Consider the following 26779-nt stretch of genomic DNA (forward strand, 5'->3'; position numbering starts at 1 on the left):
GTACTTCTTTATTGCTTGACGTCCTTTTCCAGAGGTATTCGTCACCTTACACCCTGTTTAATATTTCAGTCGGCCTCATGATTTATTGATAGTTCTCTCAAACAAACCGCAATTATTGAAAGGCATGAAATGCATTTTCCGGATCTCTTCAAAATCTAATTATAAAATCGCGTCCCTCTCTTAGCTGCTTTCAAGGGCTTCATTCTGGCCCCTCTCTCAAAAAAAAATGATAATTGATAGCCAAGTGGAATCCCATTATCTTTTGGAGAATATGGACGCACGTGTTCTAAGCCCTTATTTTCGGAGGTCACTCTTGGGTCCATTGTGTGAATGAGTATGTACCTTTATAATGGATGGAGATCCATGTAATACCTTTGTAAATGAGTTGAGGGGTTGTTGTTTTTTTCTGCCTGGTGGCTGAGGGAGGAATTTGATTTGCTCTTAAAGGAGCATCGCACCAGTGGGGTCTGCAAGAGTAGGAAGAACGGATTTCTGTAGTTCATCTGCTTTCTTTCTCAATACACCTACTGAAACTATGACTGTACGAATACAGGGCGACCTTATATTTTGTATTTACATATACCATTCCAAAATTTCGGTTCAGTATGATTTTTTTTTTTTTTTTATTAATACATGGATGTATTACATTGATTAAAAGTGACAGTAAAGAAATTTAGAATGTTACAAAATATTCTGTTTTTAAATTCATGTGATCCGTGCTGGCAAAATGAGTCGGAATTACGTGCTACAGGCAAAACAAGTCACGTTTTCTGAGAGGAGTACCTTTCCTTTGACCATGAAAAATGCACGTTTTTCTCTGCTTGCTTCACCACTCGCGCTTCCCCTCAGCACAAGTTTGGCATTGTTTTAAAGTGCAGCATTCCAACTTTGTAGATGTCGAGTGATCCCGATATGCACATATAAACAGAATTACATCAGCTACTTCAAAATATTGAAGTTAAATATTGAAAGAAGGTTGAATACATATTTTTTCTAGATATTTGGTTTTGACAAGGTGTGTTTTCCAAATTAGGTGTTATTAACAGGAATTTTAAGGTATGGTTGCTATACTGTAAAAAAATATTTTTATGATTTGTTATCACAACATTTTTTCTTTTGTCGAATCAACTTAGATAATTAATGTGGTTCAGATAACATAATATTTTGAGGTTCTGTTGATTAAACCATTCGCCTTCATTGTATTAACTCAAATTTTTAATTTCAATAAACTCAACATTTTAAGGCAACCAGGTAACTCCATTTTATTAAAGTTAAACCAACAAATCTTTTTTACAGTCTAGGTGATTTTGTTTTGGAACCATCAGAAAACTTGATTTTTCTCAAAATTGACTTTGCTGACTCTTTCGACTTCAAACAGGTGTAGCTCATTCATTTGTTCTCTGATTGAAACAAACCATACATCATTTTGAAAGTTTTTTAATAGATAAAAAAATATAGATAAAATAACATTAAGTCATTTTTGAACATTTGCTCATTGCGACTCATTTTGCATACACGGGTCACAAATGCTGTTTCTTTTCAACTTTCTATTCATCAAATAATTTTAAATAAAGGTATTATGGTTTCCAAAACAATATTAAGCAATGATGCTGAAAATTCAGTTTGGCCAACACAGGAATAAATTATATTAAAATAGAAAGTGGTTATTTTAAATTATAAGAATATTTAACAATATTACTGTATTTTTAATCAAATAAATGCAGCTTAAATGAGCATAAAAAGCATTAAATATATTCAAAACCTTACTGACCCTAAAGTATTGAATGGTAGTGTATAATATATATATATAATATATATTAAGTAAATATATACTTAATTTGTTTATTATTATATTTAGAATTTTTCTAATTAAATGTTTAATTTTAAACATTTAAAATCATTTAAAATCCTACAGCTTTTTGTTTATTTCCAGATTTTAATGTGTGATCTCAGACCTTTGGAACTCACAGTATATATTTCATACATTTATTGCAAAACCTCAAGATTTTACTTGCCATGCCGTTGATCTACATTAGCCACGAGCAAATCTTTGTGACTGTGCATTTGTTATAGAGGTCCATATGAAAAACCTTCAAAATCATAAATATTTCCTCCAGTTTGTGACCCATGTGTCTCCAGGCTTTTGGCTCCATAATTATTGTTGTCTTTGCCTTTATAAAGATGCTCATGGCAGGTGTGGCACAAAAGGTTCAGGCCTAATCCGCCTCTCCGTTTCCCCACACATATGAACAATTGATCCCAATAGTCATATAAAGTAGTAAACATTAATAACTTAACAATTCGCTGTCAGTTTTGAGCAGAATGGGCATTACAGTGGAATAACAGCACAAGCGGTGGCACTTTTAATATCTCTGAGTGTGTCTTCTGCTTTCATACCAAAACCCACAGAATGCAATTACTGGATTTGGGAAGTGATCTCATTTTGCAGAGTGACATAAAGGAAACTCAAGGAAGCTCACTACATTTCATTTCTCTATTTCTCTCTCACACATTTTTTCTCTCTCTCCATCTCTCTCTAGGCTGGAGAATATTAAACCTGAAGAAAGTGATGTGGTAAGCCTTCCTCACTGGAGAATTTCATCTCTGATTGTTCTGTGTACCCTTTTTGTCCGACTGTCTTAAATGAAAAAACAGCCACAGGAAAGGCTTGTTTTGATGCTTACTCTGATTTCTTAATTTTTGGCACATCTATTGCACATTTAACATGAATGATACCTTAAATCATGTAGCTTAGGAGTGGTTTTCTAGTACTTTTCTAAGCAATCAGACGTACAGACGTGGATAAAATTGTTGATACCCTTGATAAATATGAACAAAAAAAAAAAAAAAAAAGAGAATAAATCTGCGTTGTTAATCCTTTTTAGATTTTTTTTTTTTTTTTTTATTCACAAAATTCTAACCTTTCATTGAAGTATAATAATTTAAAATGGGGGTAAATCTCATTATGAAATAAATGTTTTTCTCTAATACACGTTGGACACAATTAACGGTACCCTTTTATTCAAAACTTTTTGCAACCTCCTTTTGCCAAGATAACGGCTCTGAGTCTTCACCTATAATGCCTGATGAGTTTGAAGAACACCTGACAAGAGATCAGAGACCATTCCTTCATGCAGAATCTCTCCAGATCCTTCAGATTCCAGCTGCATGTTGGTGCTTCTTCTCTTCAGTTCACTCCACTCATTTTCTTTAGGGTTCAGGTCACTGAGATGGCCATGGCAGAAGCTTCATTTTGACACATTGTTGTGTTGGTTTTGATGTTTGTTTTGGATCATTGTCCTGATGGAAGATCCAACCACGGCCCATTATAAGATTTCTAGCAGAAGCAATCAGGTTTTGTTTTTTTATCTGTTGGTATTTGATAGAATCCATGATGCCATTTATCTGAACAAGATGTCCAGGACCTCCAGCAGAAAAATAGGCCCACAACATTAAAGATCCAGCAGTGTATTTAACCGTGGGCATGGGGTGCTTTTTATCCATGTGTGCACCAAACCCATCTGGTGAGTTTGCTGCCAAAAAGCTATTTTTTAGTTTCATCTGACCATAGAAGTCGGTCCAGTTTGAAGTTCCAGTTTCAGTGTCTGACAACTGAATATGCTGGAGATTGTTTCTGGATGAGAGCAGAGGATTTTTCTTGAAACCCTCCCGAACAACTTGTGGGGATGTAGGTGCTGTTTAATTATTTTTTTTAGGCTTTCTGAGACTCAAGACTCAACTAATTTCTGCAGTTCTCCAGCTGTGATCCTTGGAGAGTCTTTGTTCACTCAAACTTTCCTTCTCACCGTGCATTAGGACGATTTAGACACACGTCCACTTCTTAATTATTGCCCTGATGGTGGAAATGGGGATTTTCAATGCTTTAGCTATTTTCTTACAGCCATTTTCTATTTTGTGAAGCTCAACAATCTTTTGCTGCACATCAGAATTATATTCTTTGGTTTTACTCATTGTGATGAATGATTAAGGGAATTTGGCCTTTGTGTTTCCTCATGTTTATACTCCTGTGGAACAGGAAGTCATGGCTGGACAATTTCATGTTTATGATCACCCTGGTGTGCTATAAAACGTAAATAAGGATGGGAATATACTTCAGAGGTATTTTACTCAAGTATTTATAAGGGTACCTTTAATTGTGTGCAATGTGTATTAGAGGAAAACATTTATTTCATAATGAAATTTACCCCCCATTTTAAATTCTTATACTTTAATGAAAATGATAGATTTTGTTAATTTTTGAAATAAAAGATCTACAGGATTAACTATGCACATTTATTTTCACAGGCTTTTTTGTTCATATTTACCAATGGTTCCAACAATTTTGTCCACGTCTGTATGATATTTACCTGGTGTAATGTGCTTCTATTGACAGTGCTTTACTAACAACTGCTCAACGTTAACATTTCCAGTCACTGATAGCGAATGGACATGAAAATAGCGAATAAGCCGTTATTGCTATCTGTTTCTTGTTCACAGTTGTGAGATTGCAAAACATTGCTGTAGTTATTACTATATCAACCATTGCAATTTCAGAGTTGTGATTCACTGTACCGCATAAGACACCCCAGGTAAATAGGGTAAAAAAAATAGCTAATAGATATCACTATACTATACTATAAGTTTTCTGAAATGTAATGTTTAAATATGCAAATGAGGCATTATCTGATTAAATATGTACTAATTTGTATACATTTTTAGAACAAAACTCTCAACATTGGACAAAGCCAGGTTCAAAATTCTTCTCTTTTTTTTTTTCTTCTTTTTTTTGACATATTAGAGTCAAAAATTTTTACTGAGGGGATTTTGGATATTTCTTTTTATCACTCCATAAATTAAAAAATACTGTCAACAGCCAGCAAAAAAAAAAAAAAGTATAAAATCAGGCAAATTATATATGAACAAACCCCTCTGTAAAAAACTTCAGAATATAGATAAGAATAAAACTATAAAGTTTGGTGTATGAAAAAACAGCGTTTTTGCCTGTAGTGTCTCGCCTTTAACCCAGTAAAGCCTACTGTATTATATTTGATACGCACATTTTTGCTAACATTTTACAATAAGTTCTAATTTTTTTAACATTACTTAATGCATTAACTAAGATAAACTAACAATGAACAATATATGTATTAACCTTTGTTAATGTTAATGAAAATGTTAATGTTCATGTTAGTTCACACACAGTGCATTAACTAATGTGAACAGATACAGTTAACAGAACTTAGGATAATAAAAATGTTGTCAGAAATGTTGAGATTAAAATTAACTAAGATTAATAAATGCTGTAGAAGTATTGTTCATTCTTAGTTCTTGGTAACTAATGTAGTTAACACATAAAACCTTATTATAAAGTGTTCGCCACATTTCTAAGATCTCAAAATCTACTGCATGCCTTCTGTCGTCTGATTGATACTTTAAAAGGCCTTTTAGTAAAATTAGTAAAATTCGAAAACATCCCCCATAAGGTTGTGGTACACGTGTCTTTCTGTTGCGAAATCTTTACTGATTTTTATAAAATAAAAAAATAAATAATAAAGAATAAATTAAAGAATAATTTTGTTAGTAATTATCTAGCTAGCTATTATCTTTTTTTTTTTTTTTTAAGAAAAATCATGTTAAATGTATCAACAGAGCTGGGTAGATTACTTACAAATTGTAGTCAGTTACTGATTCCTACATGAAAACATTGTAGTTAGTAATGTAATCCATTACATTACACATTACATTATATTAAGGTATAAATTACATTATAAGGTAATAGGTAATATAATCAGATCAAATATTTTTGATTACTTTCTTGAAAATAAAAACAATAAAAATAAAACACTTACTAAAAAAGAAAAAAAAAAATATTTGTTTACCTGCATGTCATGTGACCATTAACCAACATCAGAGAACCATGAACTTAATCAATCTATTCATTCATTCATTCATTCATTCATTCATTCATTCATTCATTCATTCATATTGACCTGCCTTATTAACTTATACATCAAGTAAATATTTTAGGTCAAAGATGTTCAGCTGACAAAAAGTTGGTGGAATCCCTGCATTGCATGTAAATATGAAATGACATGAATTTGTACATTTTAATGTGTTTGAAAGACAAAAGCCTTTCAAAGGCAGTAATACATAGCGATATGACTTGCTGAGTGATGTTTTGTCAGGAGATGATTAGATATGCGCTGTTGCAATGTTGCGAAACCACTTTTTAAAAGTGAAATGATTTGTGTAAATCCAGTGATAAAAATGCTGTGTGTCTCTCAGTTCATTGACAGGCACATCAGTGAAGTATGAATAAATTAGTGCCATTGTGAGAGTAAAATGTAATCATGTAATCAATAAAAAAGTAACTGTAGTCAGTATTTTAAAACATAATCCAATCTAATTACAAGTCATTCATTTTTGGAATCTGATTTCGTAATCCAGATTACATGTAATCAGTTACTATCCAGCACTGTATATTAAATATGATCCATCAGGCTTGTACTGCTTTGCATACAGAGCTTTAATCAAACTAAGGATTTAAAAATCATCTTACTAAGACATATTATTGGGAAATATAGTGATAACTGATATTTATATTTTTGTAAGTAGTCTGCTATACAGCTATAAAGGTTCAATTAAATATTCCAAGTTTTACAGTGTTAAACCCTGTTATCACTCCTGAAACTTTACATATAGTTGTGTTCATGTTCATAGAGACTTGGTGGGATCTCAATAGAAGCCAGGTTATCCCAGTATATTTTTCTGTTGATATGAAAAATCGGATAGATTTAGCAATATAGCGTGTGAATTATGTATATGATGTATATTATGATTTTATAATAAACTATATGACTTTCTCCACTGGCGTTCTAAGTTGTTCAAAGCGTTTCTAAAGATGCAGATGTTTAAAAAGCAGCTGCCTGACTCTGAGATGGTTTGTGCAACAGTAGCAGCACATTATTCTCTGTTTGATAATGTAGTCAAATGTCAAAGGCTAATCATATAAATTACCGTTATGTATCCGACAATGAAAAGAGCAATACATAAAATGCGTTACCATTCTGATATATTAAATTGCAGACAAACCTGTACAAGTTGCTCTTCCACTTCTTCATCTGAATCAATTTCTTGTCCATATGGCTGAATTAAACCAGTATTTCCACAGTGTTTACTACAGTAAAGTTGAGCGAGAGGATCCGGTAGCTTGTGTGATTGAGTGGAGGCAGGGACCAATTTGCGTATTCATGGATCCGCATAGACTAAATGAAGCACGATATGTAAATATGTAATTTTGGTGATCAAAAATTAGTTTTAAAGGTGCCGTAGAATGGAAAATTGAATTTACCTTGGCATAGTTGAATAACAAGAGTTCAGTACATGGAAATGACATACAGTGAGTCTCAAACTCCATTGTTTCCTCCTTCTTATATAAATCTCATTTGTTTAAAAGACCTCCGAAGAACAGGCGAATCTCAACATAACACCGACTGTTACGTAACAGTTGGGATCATTAATATGTACGCCCCCAATATTTGCATATGCCAGCTCATGATCAAGAAATTAGACAAGGGCAGGACAATAGCGAAAAATGTCAGATGGAGCGATAATAACTGACATGATATCATGATACTTTTAGTGATATTTGTAAATTGTCTTTCTAAGTGTTTCGTTAACATGTTGCTAATGTACTGTTAAATGTGGTTAAAGTTACCATTGTTTCTTACTGTATTCACGGAGACAGGAGCTGTCACTATTTTCATTTTTAAACACTTGCAGTCTGTATAATTCATAAACACAACTTCATTCTTTATAAATCTCTCCAACAGTGTGTAATGTTAGCTTTAGCCACAGAACACTATCAAACTCATTCAGAATCAAATGTAAACATCCAAATAAATACTATACTTACACGATTAGACATGCTGCATGACGAACACTTTGTAAAGATCCATTTTGAGGGTTATATTAGCTGTGTGAACTTTGTTTATGCTGTTTAAGGCAAGCGCGAGCTCGGGGGCGGGGAGCACGAGAACTTAAAGGGGCTGAATCGGCGCATATTTAATGATGCCCCAAAATAGGCAGTTAAAAAAAATGAATTAAAAAAAATCTATGGGGTATTTTGAGCTGAAACTTCACAGACACATTCAGGGGACACCTTAGACTTATATTACATCTTTTAAAAAGACGTTCTACGGCACCTTTAAGTGATACAATTATTGACTACAGGGGAACTTTAATATGCAATCAAATGATATTTAAAAATGCTATTTGTGATTTTATTTGTATGTTCTGGTCAGGACCTGGAAGAGCTATTGAACAGGGTTAACAGTGCGGACTCTGCCCTCGCTATCGAGCAGAGCGGGGCGGCCATCATCGAACAGATCCAGAGGGCCAGAGAGCGTCGCTCCCAGATCACCTCCGAGGAGATGAAAGCCGTCATAGAGGAAAGAGACACTGCTTTAACCAGGGTACAAACCTACGACACACACAGTACATGCTAAGGGTCAATCCTAACACACACCAGCCCTAAACACTCCACTCACAGTAGTTGTGTACCAAGCCAGAAACCTTTACACCATAGAAAAAAAATCAAATACAACTCTCTAAATATTGACTATCTCTCCTCCTCCTGCGTTTTAACTCCTCTGCAAGAAGACTTTGATTATTGGTCTATTAAAGCACATACATCAGTGTTTATTCACAGATCCTGCACTGATTTAAGAATCAACACACCAGCTACCTAATTCACATGTAGGGACAAATATTGCTGCATAACCTCAAATATTTGGTATATCGTTCCTACACACATAATTCAATCAAATGAAAACAAACAAGCAGGTAGCTAAATATTGACATCCAGATATTCAGCTTCATCATAGAGTTCAAGTGTGGGGCAGTGGATGTATTTGCTGGGATTTCTTTGTTGATAAATACTGCCTACATTTCATAATTGCAGTTATATAATGTGCTTGAGTTCATTATTTGCACACGAAATTGTATCTAATGGTCATTCCCGGTGTTGTTTTGGGTCATTGGGTACTGTGTGTTGTAACTTTAATCAGGTGTGATGGTACAGGTCATCAAGGCCTTTCTGACTATTTGATTTCCCAGACTTGTGACACTCAGAAATGAACGGTATTTTTAGATTGGTAATTTACTGTAATCAGTTTTAATGGATATGAGGTGGTTTTTGGAAAGCGATAACACTCTTTTATTTTGTCAAAAATAAGGGTGATTCTGGCAATAAAGAAAAAAATTCAGTGTAGATAAGCATAAAGAGTAAAGATGGAAACTCTTCATGTGATTGAAAATTCATCTGTGTAGGTGGTTGCAAGGTATAATCTGCTCTAATATTTCTATGATTCTTTTTCATGATTCTTTGATGGATAAAAGGTTCCAAAAAATGTTCTTATTTGAAATAGAAATCTTTTGTATCATTATAAATTTCTTTACTGTCACTTTTGATCTATTTAAAGCATCCTTGATAAATTAACTTCTTACAGACTTATAGACCTTAAAGGGTTAGTTCACCCAAAAATCATCAAAATCAACCTTCATTCATCTTTAGAACACAAATTAAGGTATTTTTGATAAAATCAGACGGCTCAGTGAGGCCTCCATTGCCAGCAAGATAATTAACGCTTTCTGATGCCCAGAAAGCTACTACTGTGCATATATATATTTAAAACAGTTCATGTGACTACAGTGGTTCAACCTTAATGTTATGAAGCGACGAGAATACTTTTTGTGCAGCAAAAAAACGAAATAACGACTTTATTCAACAATATCTAGTGATGGGCGATTTCAAAACACTTTTTCATGAAGCTTCGAAGCTTTACGAATCTTTTGTTTCGAATCAGTGGTTTGGAGCGTGTATCAAACGGTATCAAACTGCCAAAGTCACATGTTTTCAGTAAACAAGGCTAATAAACAGTAAATTTCAAAACACTTATGATGTGACGAAGCCTCGTTTACTGAAATCATGTGACTTTGGCAGTTTAATACATGCTCCGAACCTCTTATTCCTAACAAAAGATTCGTAAAGCTTCGAAGCTTCATGAAGCAGTGTTTTGAAATCAACCATCAGTAAATATTGTTGAATAAAGTCGTTTTTTTTGGCACGGAAAAAGTATTTTTTGTTCATATTGTAAATGTACTTGTATAGCTCAGATTCTTCTGATCGACTGAGTGCTTTATTGTAGGTAGGCCAGATTCATAAAATAAATCCTGTCGTGCAGATAAATGCAGCTGGAAAGCCAGTGAAAGCTCGACCATGACAACCTGTGTCAACTTCTCTGAAATGAACAGAAGGCCAGGTGTCACTCTTCTAACTCCACCCAAAACCCACCAGAACATGGCTGCGAAACGTCTCCTAGAAGGTTTTTCATTGGGGCCAAAAACCTGAATCTGTGGGGCAATTTCAGAAGTAAGTTGCAAACCCACGCCTAATCCCTTTGAGACGGGAATGGGTCCTCTCTCTATCCTCAAGGATATCTCCCTCCCCTGCCGTTCCACCCATCTCTCTCCTCATCTCGTAGGGATTAGAGCCCGGCTGCAGGCAGAGGGCCGCCACATCCCTTTGGCCTGCCAGAATATGAAAAGCTGGATAAGTGCTGGAGGAAATAAATCTTATTCTTACTTCCTTCCTCTCCTCACAGTTAACGCAGAGAATAAGATCTGCTTCGTTATGTCCCTGTGCTGGGCGCTTATTGAATTTCTCTTGATCTTGATAGAGTGCTGATGTTAAAGTGAGAGAGGAAATTGAGTCGCATCTCGTGATGAATTAGGGTTGGCTGATTGTCTTGAGAGACGTTATTCCGCTGATTTTTTTTTTCTCTTTTTTTTTCACTCGTAGAACATGCTGTCACATGGTTCAGCCCTGTTATTTCTACTCTTGTGTTGTTGTGCCGTTTAATATTACCGTCTGAGACTTTGATTGGTGGATTAAAAAGTTAAAATAGGTTAATGTGTCTGTTCCTACGCACCATTTCGCCTCGGTTATTTTTGGGCCACTGACGGCAATGTTGGCCTTTTGCGTCACCGCAGAGGTGCATTCTGATTAAAATACGTTTCCCCCTAAAAGACATCTGCTGCCCGAGAACCATAACTCAGGCTGACACTAAAGAGAAGCTGTGTGTTTTGTCTGGACGGCAGCGGTATTATTTTAGTCTGCAGAGGAAAGAGACAGGAGTGGGGTCGGTGGCTGAGAGGCTTGTTTGCGCGGGCGCTACTCTTTGAGACTGCTGAATGTTGAAACATTGGGTCTTGTCAGGCCGTGAGGATGGTTTACATTCCTGGTAAGTGTCCGTCGATCCTGGAATGTGCACATGGAGAGGAGCACATATGGACTGGTAGAAAACAAGCCTGCCTACAATAATACCCACCAGAGAGCTGGTCACTTCGGTGTATGTTTAAAGCGCCTGTCTGTCTCTCAGTATGTCTGTCTGAAAGTCAGCCGGAGATTTTCGTATATGGGAAAATGAGGAGAGGACATGGGCTTTGTGGATTGGGAATTATGTATTGGCACTTGCGGTACTGAATTGTACTACTCAATTCTGCTCAGTAAGCTGTCATGTTTTAATCTAGTGAAACAATTTTCAACAATTTCTAACAGTATTTGTAATAGTTTTAGCATTTAATTGTATTTGAGAGCAAAGTGTACCATCACCACTAGTTGAGCCACTTTACCCCAAAATATGTTAAACCATTTTTTATATAAAAAGCCTCTTAAAAACAAAAATAAATAAAATTGTGTGTTCTTTATATATATGTATATATATATGTATATATATATGTATATGTATATATGTATATGTATATATGTATATATGTATATGTATATATGTATATATGTATATATATATATGTATATATATATATATATATATATATATATATATATATATATATATACACATCATATGTATGTATGTATGTGTATTTTTAAACGTTTTTTTTTTATATATATAAATTTGTTTTAACATTAATTAATTTTAATTGTACCATTTATTTTGGTACGTTTACTATGTTGAGCCACTGACACAGTTTACCCCCAAGCCCTGTAGCTGTTATTTTTGGGAAAATGCATAATTTAATTATTTCTTAGACAGATAATAATTAACATGGTTATAAATATTATTTTTGATTATTCGTTTATGTACATTATTTACAATCATTTAATTTATTATTTTTTAATTATTAATTATTTTTTAGATTATCTTATAGCATTTACTTTGTTACATTTGCTATTAGCGGGAAAATGCTCAATTTAAATTTTTTTTTTTTTACATTTCAAAATTAACAACATTTTTGTAGTTTATTTTATTATTTTTTTTTTTGCTAAATTTGACTTATAATTAATTTTACCTGTATAACATTTACTTTGATTTGCAAAAATTAATAAATAATGAAAACAACAAAAAACAAAAACTTTTTTTGGCATCTCTCAAACACAAGCAGTCATTGTGATGGAACTTTTCCAAATATATGAATGCTGTTGAGTTACTGAAGTGGCTGAAACTACTTCTCTTTTCACTGTATAGACGATCCACAGCGCACATATTTTTCTTCATAAAAGAAAGTGATTTTATATTTGAAATATACCACAAATGAGTCTGTCCCTCCAGGGATCACAGACACAAACGGAGAGTAATATCAGCAAGTGTGTGCTGAGGTTCTTACAGTAAATATAGTCATAACTGTGAATGTAGGTTTATACCCTGCAGAGATTTCACCTCTCATCGAACAGGCTTACATACACATTATTTTTTTCTTGTTGCAGTGCAACTGGTTTTCACAGGGTTCTTGAGCCAACTTTAATGCAAATATTGTTTAAACGCTTTCAAAAACATTCTAATCATATTTGTGCACCAGTGTTTGCACTTTAAATGATTTTGTCAACGAAATTACCCCTATTCCTCATAAAACAATTAAATATATACCATAAGATTGTAAGAATGTAAATTACAATCAGTTGTTTGGAATGTAAAAATAAAGGAAATTTCTGAGCAATTCTGAGAAACATCTGATTTTCATGTGTAGATGTGTTTAAACCAACTTTACAGAAACAGAACAGTGAAAGTGACCGGGTAGGATCACCAGTTGCTCATTTGACATAATTTTGGCTTGTTTGCTTAATGCAAGAACCAAGTGTAAAAGCAGGCATCTTATTGCTGGTCTAATCATCTGGTAAATTGTGATTTAATGCATTCAAGTGATCCCGCTTCTTTCTCTCTTCCCCAGTGCAAGCGTCTGGAACAAGAACTTCTTCGTGTGAAAGAGCCATGCCTTAATTCTGAAAACAGCACCCGCCACCTGGCCGCCCCAAACAATCGGGAACGAGCGAGCAAGGTAAAACGTACACACACCTCCCACGTGGAAAGAAGCCTCTGGAAATGAATGACACAAGCCCTCGGGTTAGCCCGCGCTAGCTTTCACAGAATGCACACATTTTCTGAAACACACTAGGGGTGTTTGCCAACAACACCATCCTCGAATCCGTCCTTCACCGTACGTGCAGTCCCCCGTACATGCACACGGATGCCCCCGGACCCTTTATCAGCCCGTCATTACACTCTCCACTGTATCATTCATTAACTTCTATTTGCTCTCTGCTGCTCTTGTTTTCCAGCGATTTGCAGCAATAGACTGGCGGCCGCAGGTGTCTGTTTGACAGGGTTTTAGGATGACACAGGCTGGTCAGTGTGCTGCGATGCCTCGCTGCGGGTCTGTCAGGGAGACGCAGGGCAAACACGGGCCTATTTGATTTGCTGTATTTATCTGATGCAGCCAGAGCCCTTGAGTTTAATGCAGAGTGCTGTAAAAGGGCCGTCATTAGATAGAGCTAAGTAAACATGCACTGAGAGAGACTTGGGCGAGCAAGGGGACTGATTTCAGCAGGGGTGCTGAGTCAGGGTCAGACCTTTACGATACAAACACACTGACTAACCTGCATCTTAACTGAATATATTAACGCACTAACTGTGTTTGTTGTAATCATCCACTTAACCTCATTACCCAGTGCACTTGTCAGAGGGGAGGCTGAGCTTGTGTTATTATTAGCATTAATGAGTAAATGTGTGTGTGTATGTATGTGTGTATATATATATATATATATATATATATATATATATATAATATATATATATATAAACGCACACACACTCAAACATATATATATATATATATATATATATATATATATATATATATATATATATACTAATTCAAACATCAGTTGTTAGACAATTAAATGTGATGTAACCGTTTTTGATAGTTTGATTGGGTGAAACACCCTTTCAGCAAAGTAAATAAATTATTTATTGATTTTTTATTATAAATTATCTATGTATTTATAAATTATTATCTAGATTTGTTATTAAATTCATTATTATTATAAAAAGTTAAGTTTTTAATTACATTTTTTATTATTAATACATTTTATCTTAATTTATTATTGTTTTTGCTTGTATTATTTTATTATTTTATTACTTAATTTATTTCTAAAGATACATGTTGTTGGTCCTTAAAAAAAATAAATTAAAAAAAAGTTAAAAAAATTCAGCCCTGATTTTAAAAAGTGGTTTATGGAAATGTTTCAAATACTTCTTTATTTAGGCTTTTTCTAGACCAGTAATCACTTAATTTGATGGTGTAGTCATGTGATGAACATTTGCTGTCGGATTCACAGACACAAAATTGATTATAATGATACTCCAGTTTCATGATATCATAGTTATGATGAGTAACAAATAGATACTGAATTGTTTGTATTTAGATGTGATGATGTGGATTGATTCAACTCTGCCACATGGCAACGATTACCATTAGATAAAAAATAGAATGATTATTTATGGTTAAAAAGTCCAGTCTGTCTCCAGGCAAAGCTTTCTGAAGATTTCAAAAAAATCATATTTCACATTTAAGATGGTTCGGCTGATGGCTTATTAAGAAATATATTAAATTTTGTTATTAATGTAGCACTTGGTTTTTCTATAAATCCCCTTAATTATAGATTGACTCCTGGGATTATAGAGCGGGGTTTTTAATTTAAAACGAAATGGGAACAGCTGTCGTAAAATTAGTCAACAGTGCCAGGAACATATCCACAAAACAATTTAAAAATGAACAGGACTTCCACTTATCGATTGACATTTTACTTTTAAGAAAGCCGGAGAAAATCTTCAGTGTGAAAAAAGAGTTGAGTTTAAGATGATGAGCAAAGACGTTTCCTTCTGAAATCTTTATATTTAGCTTTTAGCTCACTCTAACTTTCAGGGATTTCATTTGGATGATTAATTTCTAGGTTTTTAATCGACAGAGTCTTTAGAGAACGTTAACCAGTGTGCTTTTTTATCATGGAAGATAATGATGAAAGATAGGCCAGTTGTTTTTCTTTTTCTTTTCCTTTTCAATTAAGATGGAAATTAGGGGCGTATTTAGAGTTTGTTGTCATTTCATCATCATATTTCACCAGAATAGCAAAGCACCTGCAAAGTGTTTTTTGGCTCATGACTTTTGTCAGTTGACATCACCCGGGGCTATTCCTTATCCTATCTCTTCAGTCTCATTTTCACCTCAGCATATGTAAAAGAACCTGTCCAACGACCATCTAAGAGCTTTATTGTGGGTCAGGCTTTGCTGTCTTTGTGGTCACCAATTGCCCGCAGTAAAAGATGAACTACAATACAGCCCCCATAACAAAAACAGACTAAAATAATGTCTAATAAAATTATAATGCAGACAGAAGGTGTGTATAAGGGTGTGCATGTTTAAGGTGCAATAATTATCAAGCACACATTTAATCTGTTTGCATCCTTACCCCTTGTATGTGTGTTTACTAGTTACTTTATCTAATCTGATTATCACAACGCATTTTACTGTTTAAATCTATTCTGCAGAACTCCTCAGATTCTTCCCTCTAAATTCGGCATATGACATGCAAAATATGTCTGTCAACCCCATCTGGACCCTTCGTTTAAGAAGAATCTGTTAATGGGAAATCTTGACTATAATGTAAAATGTGTGTGTGGAACAATTTTATGGTAATTTCATGAGAAGAAAAGCTAAACCTTTTTGGGAATGTCCTGATAGGAAACGAGATTAATTTAAGGGACAAAGACTGTTAAACATTTCAGTTAGTCTGTAATATTTTTAAAATAAGCTTACATTAAAATAATATAGATGCATGTATATGTGCGTTTGTTGGCTGGTTTTAATTTGAAGCATGCAAGTCCCTCTAAATGCTGAGTGGGGGATGTGGATGGGATCACGGGGGCCGTTGTGGAGAGCTCTGCCCTTGCTCTGAACCACCTGTGTTTGCTCTGCAGCTTTTCTCTATGCATTGACAGCAGCGAAGTGATCTCACACGCCTGCTCCTGCCCCCATCACTCTTTTGGCCTTCATCGTTTTATCCAGACCTCACCTTTAACAACTACTTCATCTCCGGGTTGTTATTTTTCCATATTTATACTAGTGCTGTCAAATCGATTAATCAAAATTAATCGCATCTAACATAAAAGTTTGTGTTTACATAATATATGTGTATATAGATATATATTATTATATTTACATATTTATGTCTTGTGTGTGTATATACATATACACATATATTGATACACATGTATGTACATACACTCGGATTATGTAAACATAAACTTATATGTTAGATGCAATTAATCGCAGGTAATAGATTTGACAGCACTATTTGACCCACATGAACCAACGGATTGGTTCTGGCGGCCCCTGCACGAGCTCACGGCGGCATCTGTGGGACACCATGTTAGCCAGGGTTCAAAGCCTCAAATGCGTTAAAACGGTGTTACACGGCAGTTGCCTGGTAACTTTTTGACAAGGCATTGTTGTGAGAATGTGATATGGATTAGTGCAATCTTAGTCCATCTTTCCAAATTTGTAATGTCAACAAAGAGCAGCGTTAAAGGGTTAGTTCACCCAAAAATTTAAATTCTGTCATTAGTTACTCACCCTCATGTAGTTCCACACCTGTAAGACCTTCGTTCATCTTCAGAACACAAATTAAGATATTTTTGATGAAATTCGAGAGCTTTCTGACTCTTCCATATACAGCAATTTAACCACCACATTCAAGGTCCAGAAAGGTACTAAAGACATCGTTACAATAGTCCATGTGACTGCAGTGGTTCAACCTTAATTTCATGAAGCAACAAGAATAATTTTTGTGCACAAAAATAACGATTTTATTCAACAATTTCTTCTCTCCCATGTCAGTCTCCTACGCAGTTGATGTAGTGAACGCATTGAAAGCTTCCATGTTTATGACTGAACGCAGGCTCAGTATTGGCTGACGCTGTTCATGTGAGCATCACGACGCATATGTGTGATGCTGATGCAGGAGCCGGCTAATAATGAGTCTGCATTCTGACATAGAACACGGAAGTTCTGCACTGCGTTCACTGCATGAACTGCGTAGGAAACCGACATGGGAGAGAAGAAATGTCTTAATTTCTTAAAATATCTTAATATGTGTTCTGAAGATGAACGAAGGTCTTACGGGTTTGGAATGACATGAGGGTGAGTACTTAATGACAGAATTTTCATTTTGTTCTGTCAAATGAAATAATAATGATTAATAACTAACCCATAAGCAGATCATATGGAAACGTACACATGACATTGGACAAATTCATACTGATTAGTCACCAATTCGCCAAAATGTAAAATAGTTTTGGCATGAGAGTGTGTTGGGCCCTTCTATATAAGCCGATATGTGCCTTTTTTATGATTCTTTTATGGTGCTTTTTCGACTTTGCAAGTCAATATTTATTGTACACTTTCGTCCTTTTGAAAAGTCTGAACATTCTGCAAAAAATTTCCTTTTGTGTTCCACAGAAGAAATAAATTAATTCTGTTTTGGAATGAGATGAGGATGAGTAAATGACAAAATTGACATTTTTGGGTGGGATATTGGGTGTCCTGATTCTGTTCCACCTCTAATAAATGATGGTGGGTCCTCATAAAGATTGCATAACATTTCTTTAAGGGTGTCCAATCCTTTGGGGATGTTTTAGTTGTACAAGGTGTGAGTCTTACTGGCGATTTAAAGCCAGGGGCATCAGCTCTGCTGTTTTGTGCTGTGTGAGAGATTTATGAGTGTGTTCTGCAGAGGAGGGATCTCATGTATTTGGGCTTTTTGTTGTCAATGCGAGGAGTCTTTTGTCTCTGACCTGTAGAGCTGAATATGTTTGACCAAACATAATCGGGTGAAACAGGCCTGGAAATAGAAAAGGGGTGCGTGCATTTCACTGGATTAGTCCATATAATGAAATGGCTGTTGAGTCCAGTTCACATTTGTGTTACATGGGAAAAGAGTTTAATCTTTCACAACAATTAAATGTTTGCTTAACAGTTTAGCAGGAACTTTTGTGCATTAATTAGATGTTAGTCAGAAAAGTGAATTCTAGAGATGTGATTATAATCTGACAGCAAACAGAAGAGTATATTTTACACAAGTGTTCTTAAAGAAGTACACTTTAGCATACATTTAAAAATATTACTTATTACTGAAATAAGTGTGAACTAACTAACAACTCTATTGTAAACTGAAATATACTTTAATGTAGTTTTTATTGAAACTTGTATGTTGTGTATTTAAATATATTTGTAACTCCACCTTTGTAATGATGAAGTTGCAACTTAGTACATTTAAAATATATTAACTTTATATATAATATCAAACAGCACACGGATAAGGTCCATTCACACCAAGGACGATAAATATATAGTTCTAAAAATTGTTCTGAATATAAAAGAATAGCAGAGTCCACACCACAACTATAACGATAACAGCACAGAGAAATTATATTGTTATATTGCTTATATTTATAGTTATTGTTCTTGGTGTAAACGGGCCTTTATAATCAAGTTATCGAAATGATATAATTAACCCTCTGGGGTCTTAGCCTGATTTGGGGTCCTGGAGTAGTTTTGACATGCCCTGACATTTGTGCTTTTTTTAGTTGCTTATAAACATATTAATGACAAAAGTGTCATTACACTGTATTCAGCAGAAACTAGGCTACAATAATATGTAATCAACAAGTATATACATGTTTGTATTTTTGAGAGAATTACGAATATGCTTGTTTTAAAAAAAATAATTAAAAAAATAAGTCACCGAAATAAGGCCTAAAAACACATACTAAACATTTTTTCACATAATCTTTCATAGAATTGTGCTTTAAAGGTGCCATAGAACGTTTTTTTACTAGATGTAATATAAGTGTAAGGTGTCCCCTGAATGTGTCTGTGAAGTTTCAGCTCAAAATACCCCATAGATTTTTTTTAATTCATTTTTTAACTGCCTATTTTGGGGCATCATTAACCGTCAGGGGTCTGAGGATTTTTGGGGCCCTGGAGAAGGTTTGACATGCCCTGACATTTGTGCTTTTTTCAGTTGTTCATAAACATATTAATGAAAGTGTCATTACACTGTATTCAGCACAAACTAGGCTACAATAATATGTGAGGAACATGTATGTACATGTTTGTATTTTTGAAGGAATAACGTTTATGCGTGGTTATTGAAAAAAACAAAAAACTTAAGTCACTGAAATAAAGCCAAAAAATATATATTAAATTTGTGTTCACAAGACTTCTGGGAATTGGAGGTTGTAGACTAGAGTTTTTGCTTCAAAATTAGGTAAAAAGTATGCTGCCTGCTTGTTCATATAAAACAATAGAGAGATTTAAATTTTCTAAAACATCTTTGGTCAAGAAACACAGTATGCGTGGAGGCGTGAATCGTTATGAATAATGGGTCATTTACACCTGAGAAGACAAAAGAATCGCATAAAGAGCTCTAATGACCTGCATAAATAATGAGCTCTTTCAGTCAGGTAGGCTGTGAAAAAATCATGTCTCAGCTCATCATGGTGTAAATCAAACATACAGAAAAAACTGCAATACTGTGAAATATTATTACAATTTAAAATAATAGTATTCTATTATATTCTTTAAAATGTAATGCATTTCTGTGATGCAAAGTGTCTGAACAGTTATGTTACATCTATGGCATTTCATATAGGCTTTTAGCTTAAAAGCATGCACATTTGGAGAAATATTGATGGATTCTCATATGTTTGCCGGCGTGACCGCCGACCCGAGAGTGTTAAATATGAGCCGATTTATGCTGTGCGGCCCCTTTAAATGCTGACGTTCCCCACCCACGGAGCTCACGCTTGCCTTAAACAGTGCATAAACAACGTTTACACAGCTAATATAACCCTCAAATGGATCTTTACAAAGTGGTCGCCATGCATGTGGCATGCATGCGTCAGATTATGTGAGTATTGTATACTGTTATATTGTTTACATTGATTCTGAATAAATTTGAGGCTGTGCTCCGTGAATACAGTAAGAAACGATGGTAACTTTAACCAAATTTAACAGTACATTAGCAACTTGCTAACAAAACATTTAGAAAGACAATTTACAAATATCACTAAAAACATCATGGATCATGTCAGTTATTATTGCTCCATCTGCCATTTTTCGCTATTGTTCTTGCTTGCTTACCGAGTCTGATGATTCGGCTGTGCTGCTCCAGACGTTACTGGCTGCCCTTGTGTAATTCCTTTCATAATGTTGGGAACATGAGCTGGCATATGCAAATATTGGGGTCATACATATTATTGAGCCCGACTGTTACGTAACAGTCAGTGTTATGTTTAGATTCGCCTGTTCTTCGGACAAATGAGATTTATATAAGAAGGAGGAAACAATGGAGTTTGAGACTCACTGTATGTCATTTCCATGTACTGAACTCTTGTTATTTAACTACGCCAAGATAAATTCAAATTTTCATTCAAGGCACCTTTAATATATTGGTCAACAATCAAAATACAGTAAGTGTACTTCTTTAAAGCATGACAAATTTAAAATTTACTTAAAAGTAAAACTTTTAATTTGAAATTATTACAGAGTGCAGTTTTTAATATTGTACTTAAGTGTGTTAAGAGGCACAGTGTGAAAGTGTCTCTTTAAGTACATCTAGTGGCCTTTTCATTAGTATTATATTTAGGGATATATATCAGCCACAATATCGGTATCGGCCGATATATGTTCATTTTTTAAGTTATCGTTATCGATCCAAATTTGGCCAATACTGTATATATTAAAGCCAATAAATAATGGATTAGTTCCTTCAGCTGAGACACTTCAGATGCGCACTGTTCGCAATGATGGTTTTGAATTGCTTGAAATATAATTGAAATCACTCAAAAAAAGAAGTGCAACATGTGCAGTGCAAGTCTGTCATAAAGGCTACATACAATTATAACATTGTGTGCTTGGGACATGGCTTTTAATGGTGAGACTTTTGTTTTTGTCAAAAATTATATAAAAATTTGGATTTAGATTTATCGGCCAATATATCGGTTATCGGCTTTCAAATAAAGAATTATCGGTATCTGCCAAAATTTTCATATCGGTGCATCCCTAATTATATTTTCTACAAATAATACTACAGTTTTTAAAAAAAATCTACTTTTAAGATTTGAATTACACTACAAGTGCACATCCAGTACAGTTAAGTGCACTTCTTTTTCACATGTTGTTACTGTACCTTTAAGACTGTACATTTTATATTGAAATGTTCCATGTTATGGTTAACTAACCTTTCCGTAGTGGTATAGTTCACATTGTTGTCCATCAGGGCAGGCCGCCGATGTGCTGAATACAGAGTAGGGGTTAAAATGTAAATTTGGTCGGTCATATGTTAATGTGGTTATTACCATGTTGTCATAACCATGATGATTTGACCCATTTTTGCAGCTTAGATTTCATAAATGGTCTGAATAGACTGCTTCGTGAATCTTATAGAATATTTATTTCAATAATCAAGAAAAATCCTGTTTTCTGTGATATGTCCCTTTTAACATTTTGCACAACCACTTAGAAGAGCCAGCGTTCTGTGACCTCTGACATGATACGGGCCGTGATGCTTTAAATGAGCTTCAGTCAGCGACAGAGCGGACTGTGACACCGCTGATAACCTCCATCACATCCTCCTCTCCCCACTGGGTCAGAAAGGCCACGACCAGCCCACCTCTGCCCCACCAAACGCTCGCTCATAAAGGTCAAGGCTGCGACCCTCCTTTGCAGGGCTTAATCTCAACAGGTTAACACGTTACTCTGGGAACCTAATTTGGATAATATTGTAATGAATGCTGATAAAATACATAAGATTAAAAGAATTGCGCTTTGAAGTCGAGCTCCCCTCCCTGTTGGAGAAAAGTACATATTGACTTTAGAGGTTTGAGGCTTTTTGATGTTCTCTTTGACTTGTGAGACCTGCACTCCAGTAATTAGAATGATTGGGGCTGCACCAGCGGAAGCTGCATGTGCTTATGGGTAAAAGTGTTTCGGGGATTTAAATGCATCGGCGTTTGAGTTATAGGCTGGTTTCCGTTGCAGCCATGTGTTGTGGTAAGAAAGCACGCAGACTTATCTATAGCATGCAAAGATTTTATTTGCATTTGCGTCTTTAGCCTGCAGTTGAAGATTTTTTATCACAGCCCGCATAAGAGACTTATAACGGTGTACTGTGCCCACGTTGCATTGAAGCAATGCTGGTTGATTTTAGTATAAAAGAAACTACCATCCAGTGCATCTTGATAAGATTCTCCTCGATGTCAAATAGGTGCCTCATAGAAGCATTCAGTAAGATGAAACCTTTAAAACTTTATCACAGTTTCCGATACACCCCAAAGATAAGGCACGGACAGCATTCCTGTGTTTCTGAAGAAAACTGTTGAAATTTCAAGCCTATCAACGACACACCTAATTTAACATACCCCAGAATATAGCAAAAGTCATTCATCTCTAGAGCTTATGATAACTCCAAGTCTTGCATTCATTTAAATGAATAGTTCAACAAAGAAATATAAATATTGTAATTATTTACTCACCATTATGTCATTCCAAACCTGCACGTCTTTATTCTGTCGAACACAAAAGGAGACTCTTTGATGAATGTGCTCTATATTTCAGGTTTTCTGAAGTTGTCTGGAGAACAGACCATAATTTAACTCAAAATCTATTTTCACATTCATCTTGACTGAAGGGGGCAGGATAATACGGGTGAGGGGGCGATTTTTAATGAGGAAATAGATTGGACTATTTTTTATTTTTTTTAAATCACAATTGCCAAGTGCATAGGCTTTCTAGCATTAATATTAGGCTGCTATAGGACATTTATAATTGGCACATTTCACTTATTAACCTACAAACTTCCCATGCCACAAAGAATGCATCTCTACTTAGTAGGCTAAATGTATGATGACATTTTTTTTTTTTTTCATGTTTGAAGGGCTAGATAGATTGGTCATAGTTATTTGATTATTTTAATGTATTGTTATTGTTTGTCAACAGTTGTTGTGGATGTTCAAACTTACCATAAAGTTATGCATCTGTTAAACAAGTCACAATAAGTGTGTTACGTTACTTCGTTAAGCTGTCGCAATGAGCGTTTGTTTTATAGTAGAGCAGACGCAAGCAATTACTTTTGGTGGTGGTGGTGGTATCATGGTAACTTGTCTGTATTCATGGTAAAACTGCTGATATTGTGTATCTAAGACATATAATATCTGGTGGCCTAAAACATATTTCATGATATCACTGCTCAGTATTTGCTCAGTAGCTTTTAGTTCCATAATTGTATTAGCGACCGGTTTGTTTATGGTCCGACAAATACATAAATTGGGCACGTAATTGAAATCAGTGTTGGGGAAATTTACTTTTAAAAGTAATGCATTACAATATTGAGTTACTCCCTAAAAAAGAAACTAATTGTGTTACTTAGTTACTTTTTATGAAAAGTAATATGATACATTACTTTTGCGTTACTTTTTCTCACCTGGGCTGGGCTTGCTTGTTTGTTTTTTAATAACAGCAAAAAAGTTCTATTTTTGGCAAATGTAAATGTCTTTTCACACCAAAAGTGAAATGAATAAGCCTCAGGCTGAAAGAAAAGCATATTTACGCCTGTACAGTAGAGGGCGCATCTCAAACAAACCTTTCAGCTGCCATTCTGGATCACAGAAAAATAAGATACAGGAGATGAAAGTTCAACACTTATTTCTAAATCTAATCAACAGTCATTTTTGCTTATTAGTATGGATGAATTAGATTATTGAAGGTCAGCAGCAAAGACATTGGTTAATAAAGTGAGATTAAATACATAAAGTATATTTGTGTAATTTAATATAGTTAATTATTACAGGTTTGCCTAAAATTTTGAGATTGTATTTCAATGTTTTTATTCATTTTGAGGAATACTGAATGTTTTTGTGCTAGTGAGATGAGTAAATGCATGTTCACATTTGGTCTAGAACTACAATAACCATCATGTTCACACAGCGCACACAACTCATCTGCATTTTATTTCTCTCAACATGGGGACAGGAGAGCTGTCAGTCAATAAATGTGAAAAATTAACTTGCATTATTTATTTGAAAAAGTAGATATTTTGTTGTAAAATGACAAAGTAATGCATTGAGTTACTTGAAAAAGTAATCTGATTACATAACTCAAGTTACTTGTAATAGGTTATCCCAACACTGATTGAAATTGTTAGTAAATTTAAAAAACAATTATGAAATAAAATTATAAAGAAACAGCAAGTAACACATTAAATAAACATGAACTATTGAAGTATAAAAACTGTAATAGTGTTTTCTTGTAAAAAAGTATTTACAACTTTGAAAAATCATTTTTGCGTGAACTGTTTCTTTAAAATAGGGCACATTGAACCTTCATCTTTCTCTTTTAAACCCCTCTTTTCCTCTCTGTTTATCTCTCCCCAACTCTCCCTGCCTTTGTCCTCTGTCTGTCTCTCGAGAGTATATTGCAGGACTTTACAGTAGCGCAGGTTGTCATGTTTGTTTAGACAGTCTCCATTGTGTCTGTCTCCTCACCCAGCTGTTGAAAGGATGAGCCCATCAATACATCTGTTTCAACGGCAGGTCATTAGCAAGGGCTTTATTGTGCCACAGGTTTAGGCACTGAGAGGTAGGGGACCGTGTTTACCCGCCCTTCCCCGCACCCACCGGCTCAGGGATCCCTCGGTCTTGTGACACACCGCTGCTGAGTAGGTGCTGAGTTAGAAGACAATAGATTCAATTGGATCCCCCTCAGAGTGAGTTTCTCCTTGTGTGCACACAAACTAATAAATGAAGTTCAGTTGGAGTTCAGATGGTTATCTGTCTGACATTGGCGATAAATAAAAGCTCATTAAATCTTTAGACCCGTAAGCTCTACATAAAAGTAGAAGGAAGACCTTATACTGTAGAAGAAGACCATTTATGTTAATGTTCACCATAGAGCTTGCATGGCAATGCTGTTATGAATTGCATTTCAGACACAGTTTGTGTGGAATTGAGCTTGCATAGCTTGCTTTCGCTCTCACATACTGATGAAAGCACAGTGCATGTGACATTTTCTGTTTATCTGGTTTGATTCCTTGCTGTTAAAACAATTTAGTATTTGTATTTTTTATCAGCCAGGTCAATAAATCGTCAAATATTCAGAAGTTTTTTGGACTCGCACTGGCAAAAAAGTATGTCCACTTGGCTAATTAATTTGAATAGTTTCCTAGTTTTACTAGTTTTACTAAAATATTTTTATAAATGTTTAAAAAATTATGTATTAAATTATTTTTATTGTCTTTTCATTTTTTTTATTAGTATTTCTATTGTTGTTTTTTATTTTTATTTTTATTTTTAAATTTAGTTATCTTCTCGTGGAATTATTTGTGCTTCTTGGAGGTTCCATACATGAACAGTGTGTTGTAAGAGAGCTTTATATGATCTGACATGCATTTCTTCAATCTCTACAGCTTGAGGAGGAGCTTCAGGAAGCCCAGAGAGAACGAGATAAAGCCCTGGTGCTCAGTCACACACTGGAAGAAGAGCTACAAACCTTACGCAGGTATCACAAGTGAACCACCTCACCTTATACTTCACAGTAACAACTCCTTAAATGACTCATTTGATCCTTTCTACAGTTTGAGTTGTGGTGGAGCATGAACTTGCTTTGACATGCCTTAAGTGTTTAGTGAACTTGCAGATAAACAGAGGTGCAAGACGAGGTGTTCTGAAGTATTGTAATAATTCAGGTTATGGATAATATGTTGATGTCAGTGCAGGAATTAAGGGAAAACCTTTGCATTACATTCCAGTGAGGCAGGCTTTGTATTAGAGGTGGTCCAGATTCTGGAGGTTTATGCATGTCACAAAACCGTAGTTTCATATAGCCAGGCTAGTTTATTCCCAGAAGCGTTCATTGTTGCAGCTTGGGATCTTATAAAGGTTTTGCAGACTTTGAAGCTACATGTACCATTGTTCTCCTAGGCACATTAGTCAATAGTATAAAAGCCCCGATATACTCGCGGACAAGTTCTTTTTCCTTCTTCACTTAGGGGTAAAAAGATGTTTGAAATACCTGAGCACTGCTGAGGGTGGCATTTACATGATGTGTGCTGCATGCTTTCCTCTCAATAACACAATTTAAAAAACAACAAAAAATATAGCTACGAGCAGCAATTATCAGGGTTCAAGCACATATAGGGCAAGGTTTACTAAACGGGGCAAATTAGCATGAAAGCGCATTTCCACAAATGCGCCGATGGGAGTGGCAAGTTTTGCGTGCAATCTACTTCTCCTTAGCCCAGGTAAGACGCTTCTGACGTTGTCTTTGGTTCAGAAGTGGCTTGGAACATGGAATGTGACAGTTGTAG

At 35.0% G+C, this 26779-nt stretch overlaps 1 protein-coding gene across 1 annotated transcript in view; it reads left to right on the forward strand.

Moving 5' to 3' along the window:
• Window positions 1-26779, forward strand: part of mipol1 (mirror-image polydactyly 1) — a 96707-nt gene that overhangs the window by 46796 nt on the left and 23132 nt on the right. Inside the window, exons 9-12 of the mRNA XM_067367541.1 lie at window positions 2541-2574; window positions 8304-8474; window positions 13249-13356; window positions 25880-25971. Coding sequence (XP_067223642.1) covers window positions 2541-2574; window positions 8304-8474; window positions 13249-13356; window positions 25880-25971 — 405 coding nt within the window. The remainder of the gene's footprint in view (window positions 1-2540; window positions 2575-8303; window positions 8475-13248; window positions 13357-25879; window positions 25972-26779) is intronic.

This window comes from Chanodichthys erythropterus, chromosome 18, assembly GCF_024489055.1.
Source record: "Chanodichthys erythropterus isolate Z2021 chromosome 18, ASM2448905v1, whole genome shotgun sequence".
Lineage (NCBI taxonomy): Eukaryota > Metazoa > Chordata > Actinopteri > Cypriniformes > Xenocyprididae > Chanodichthys > Chanodichthys erythropterus.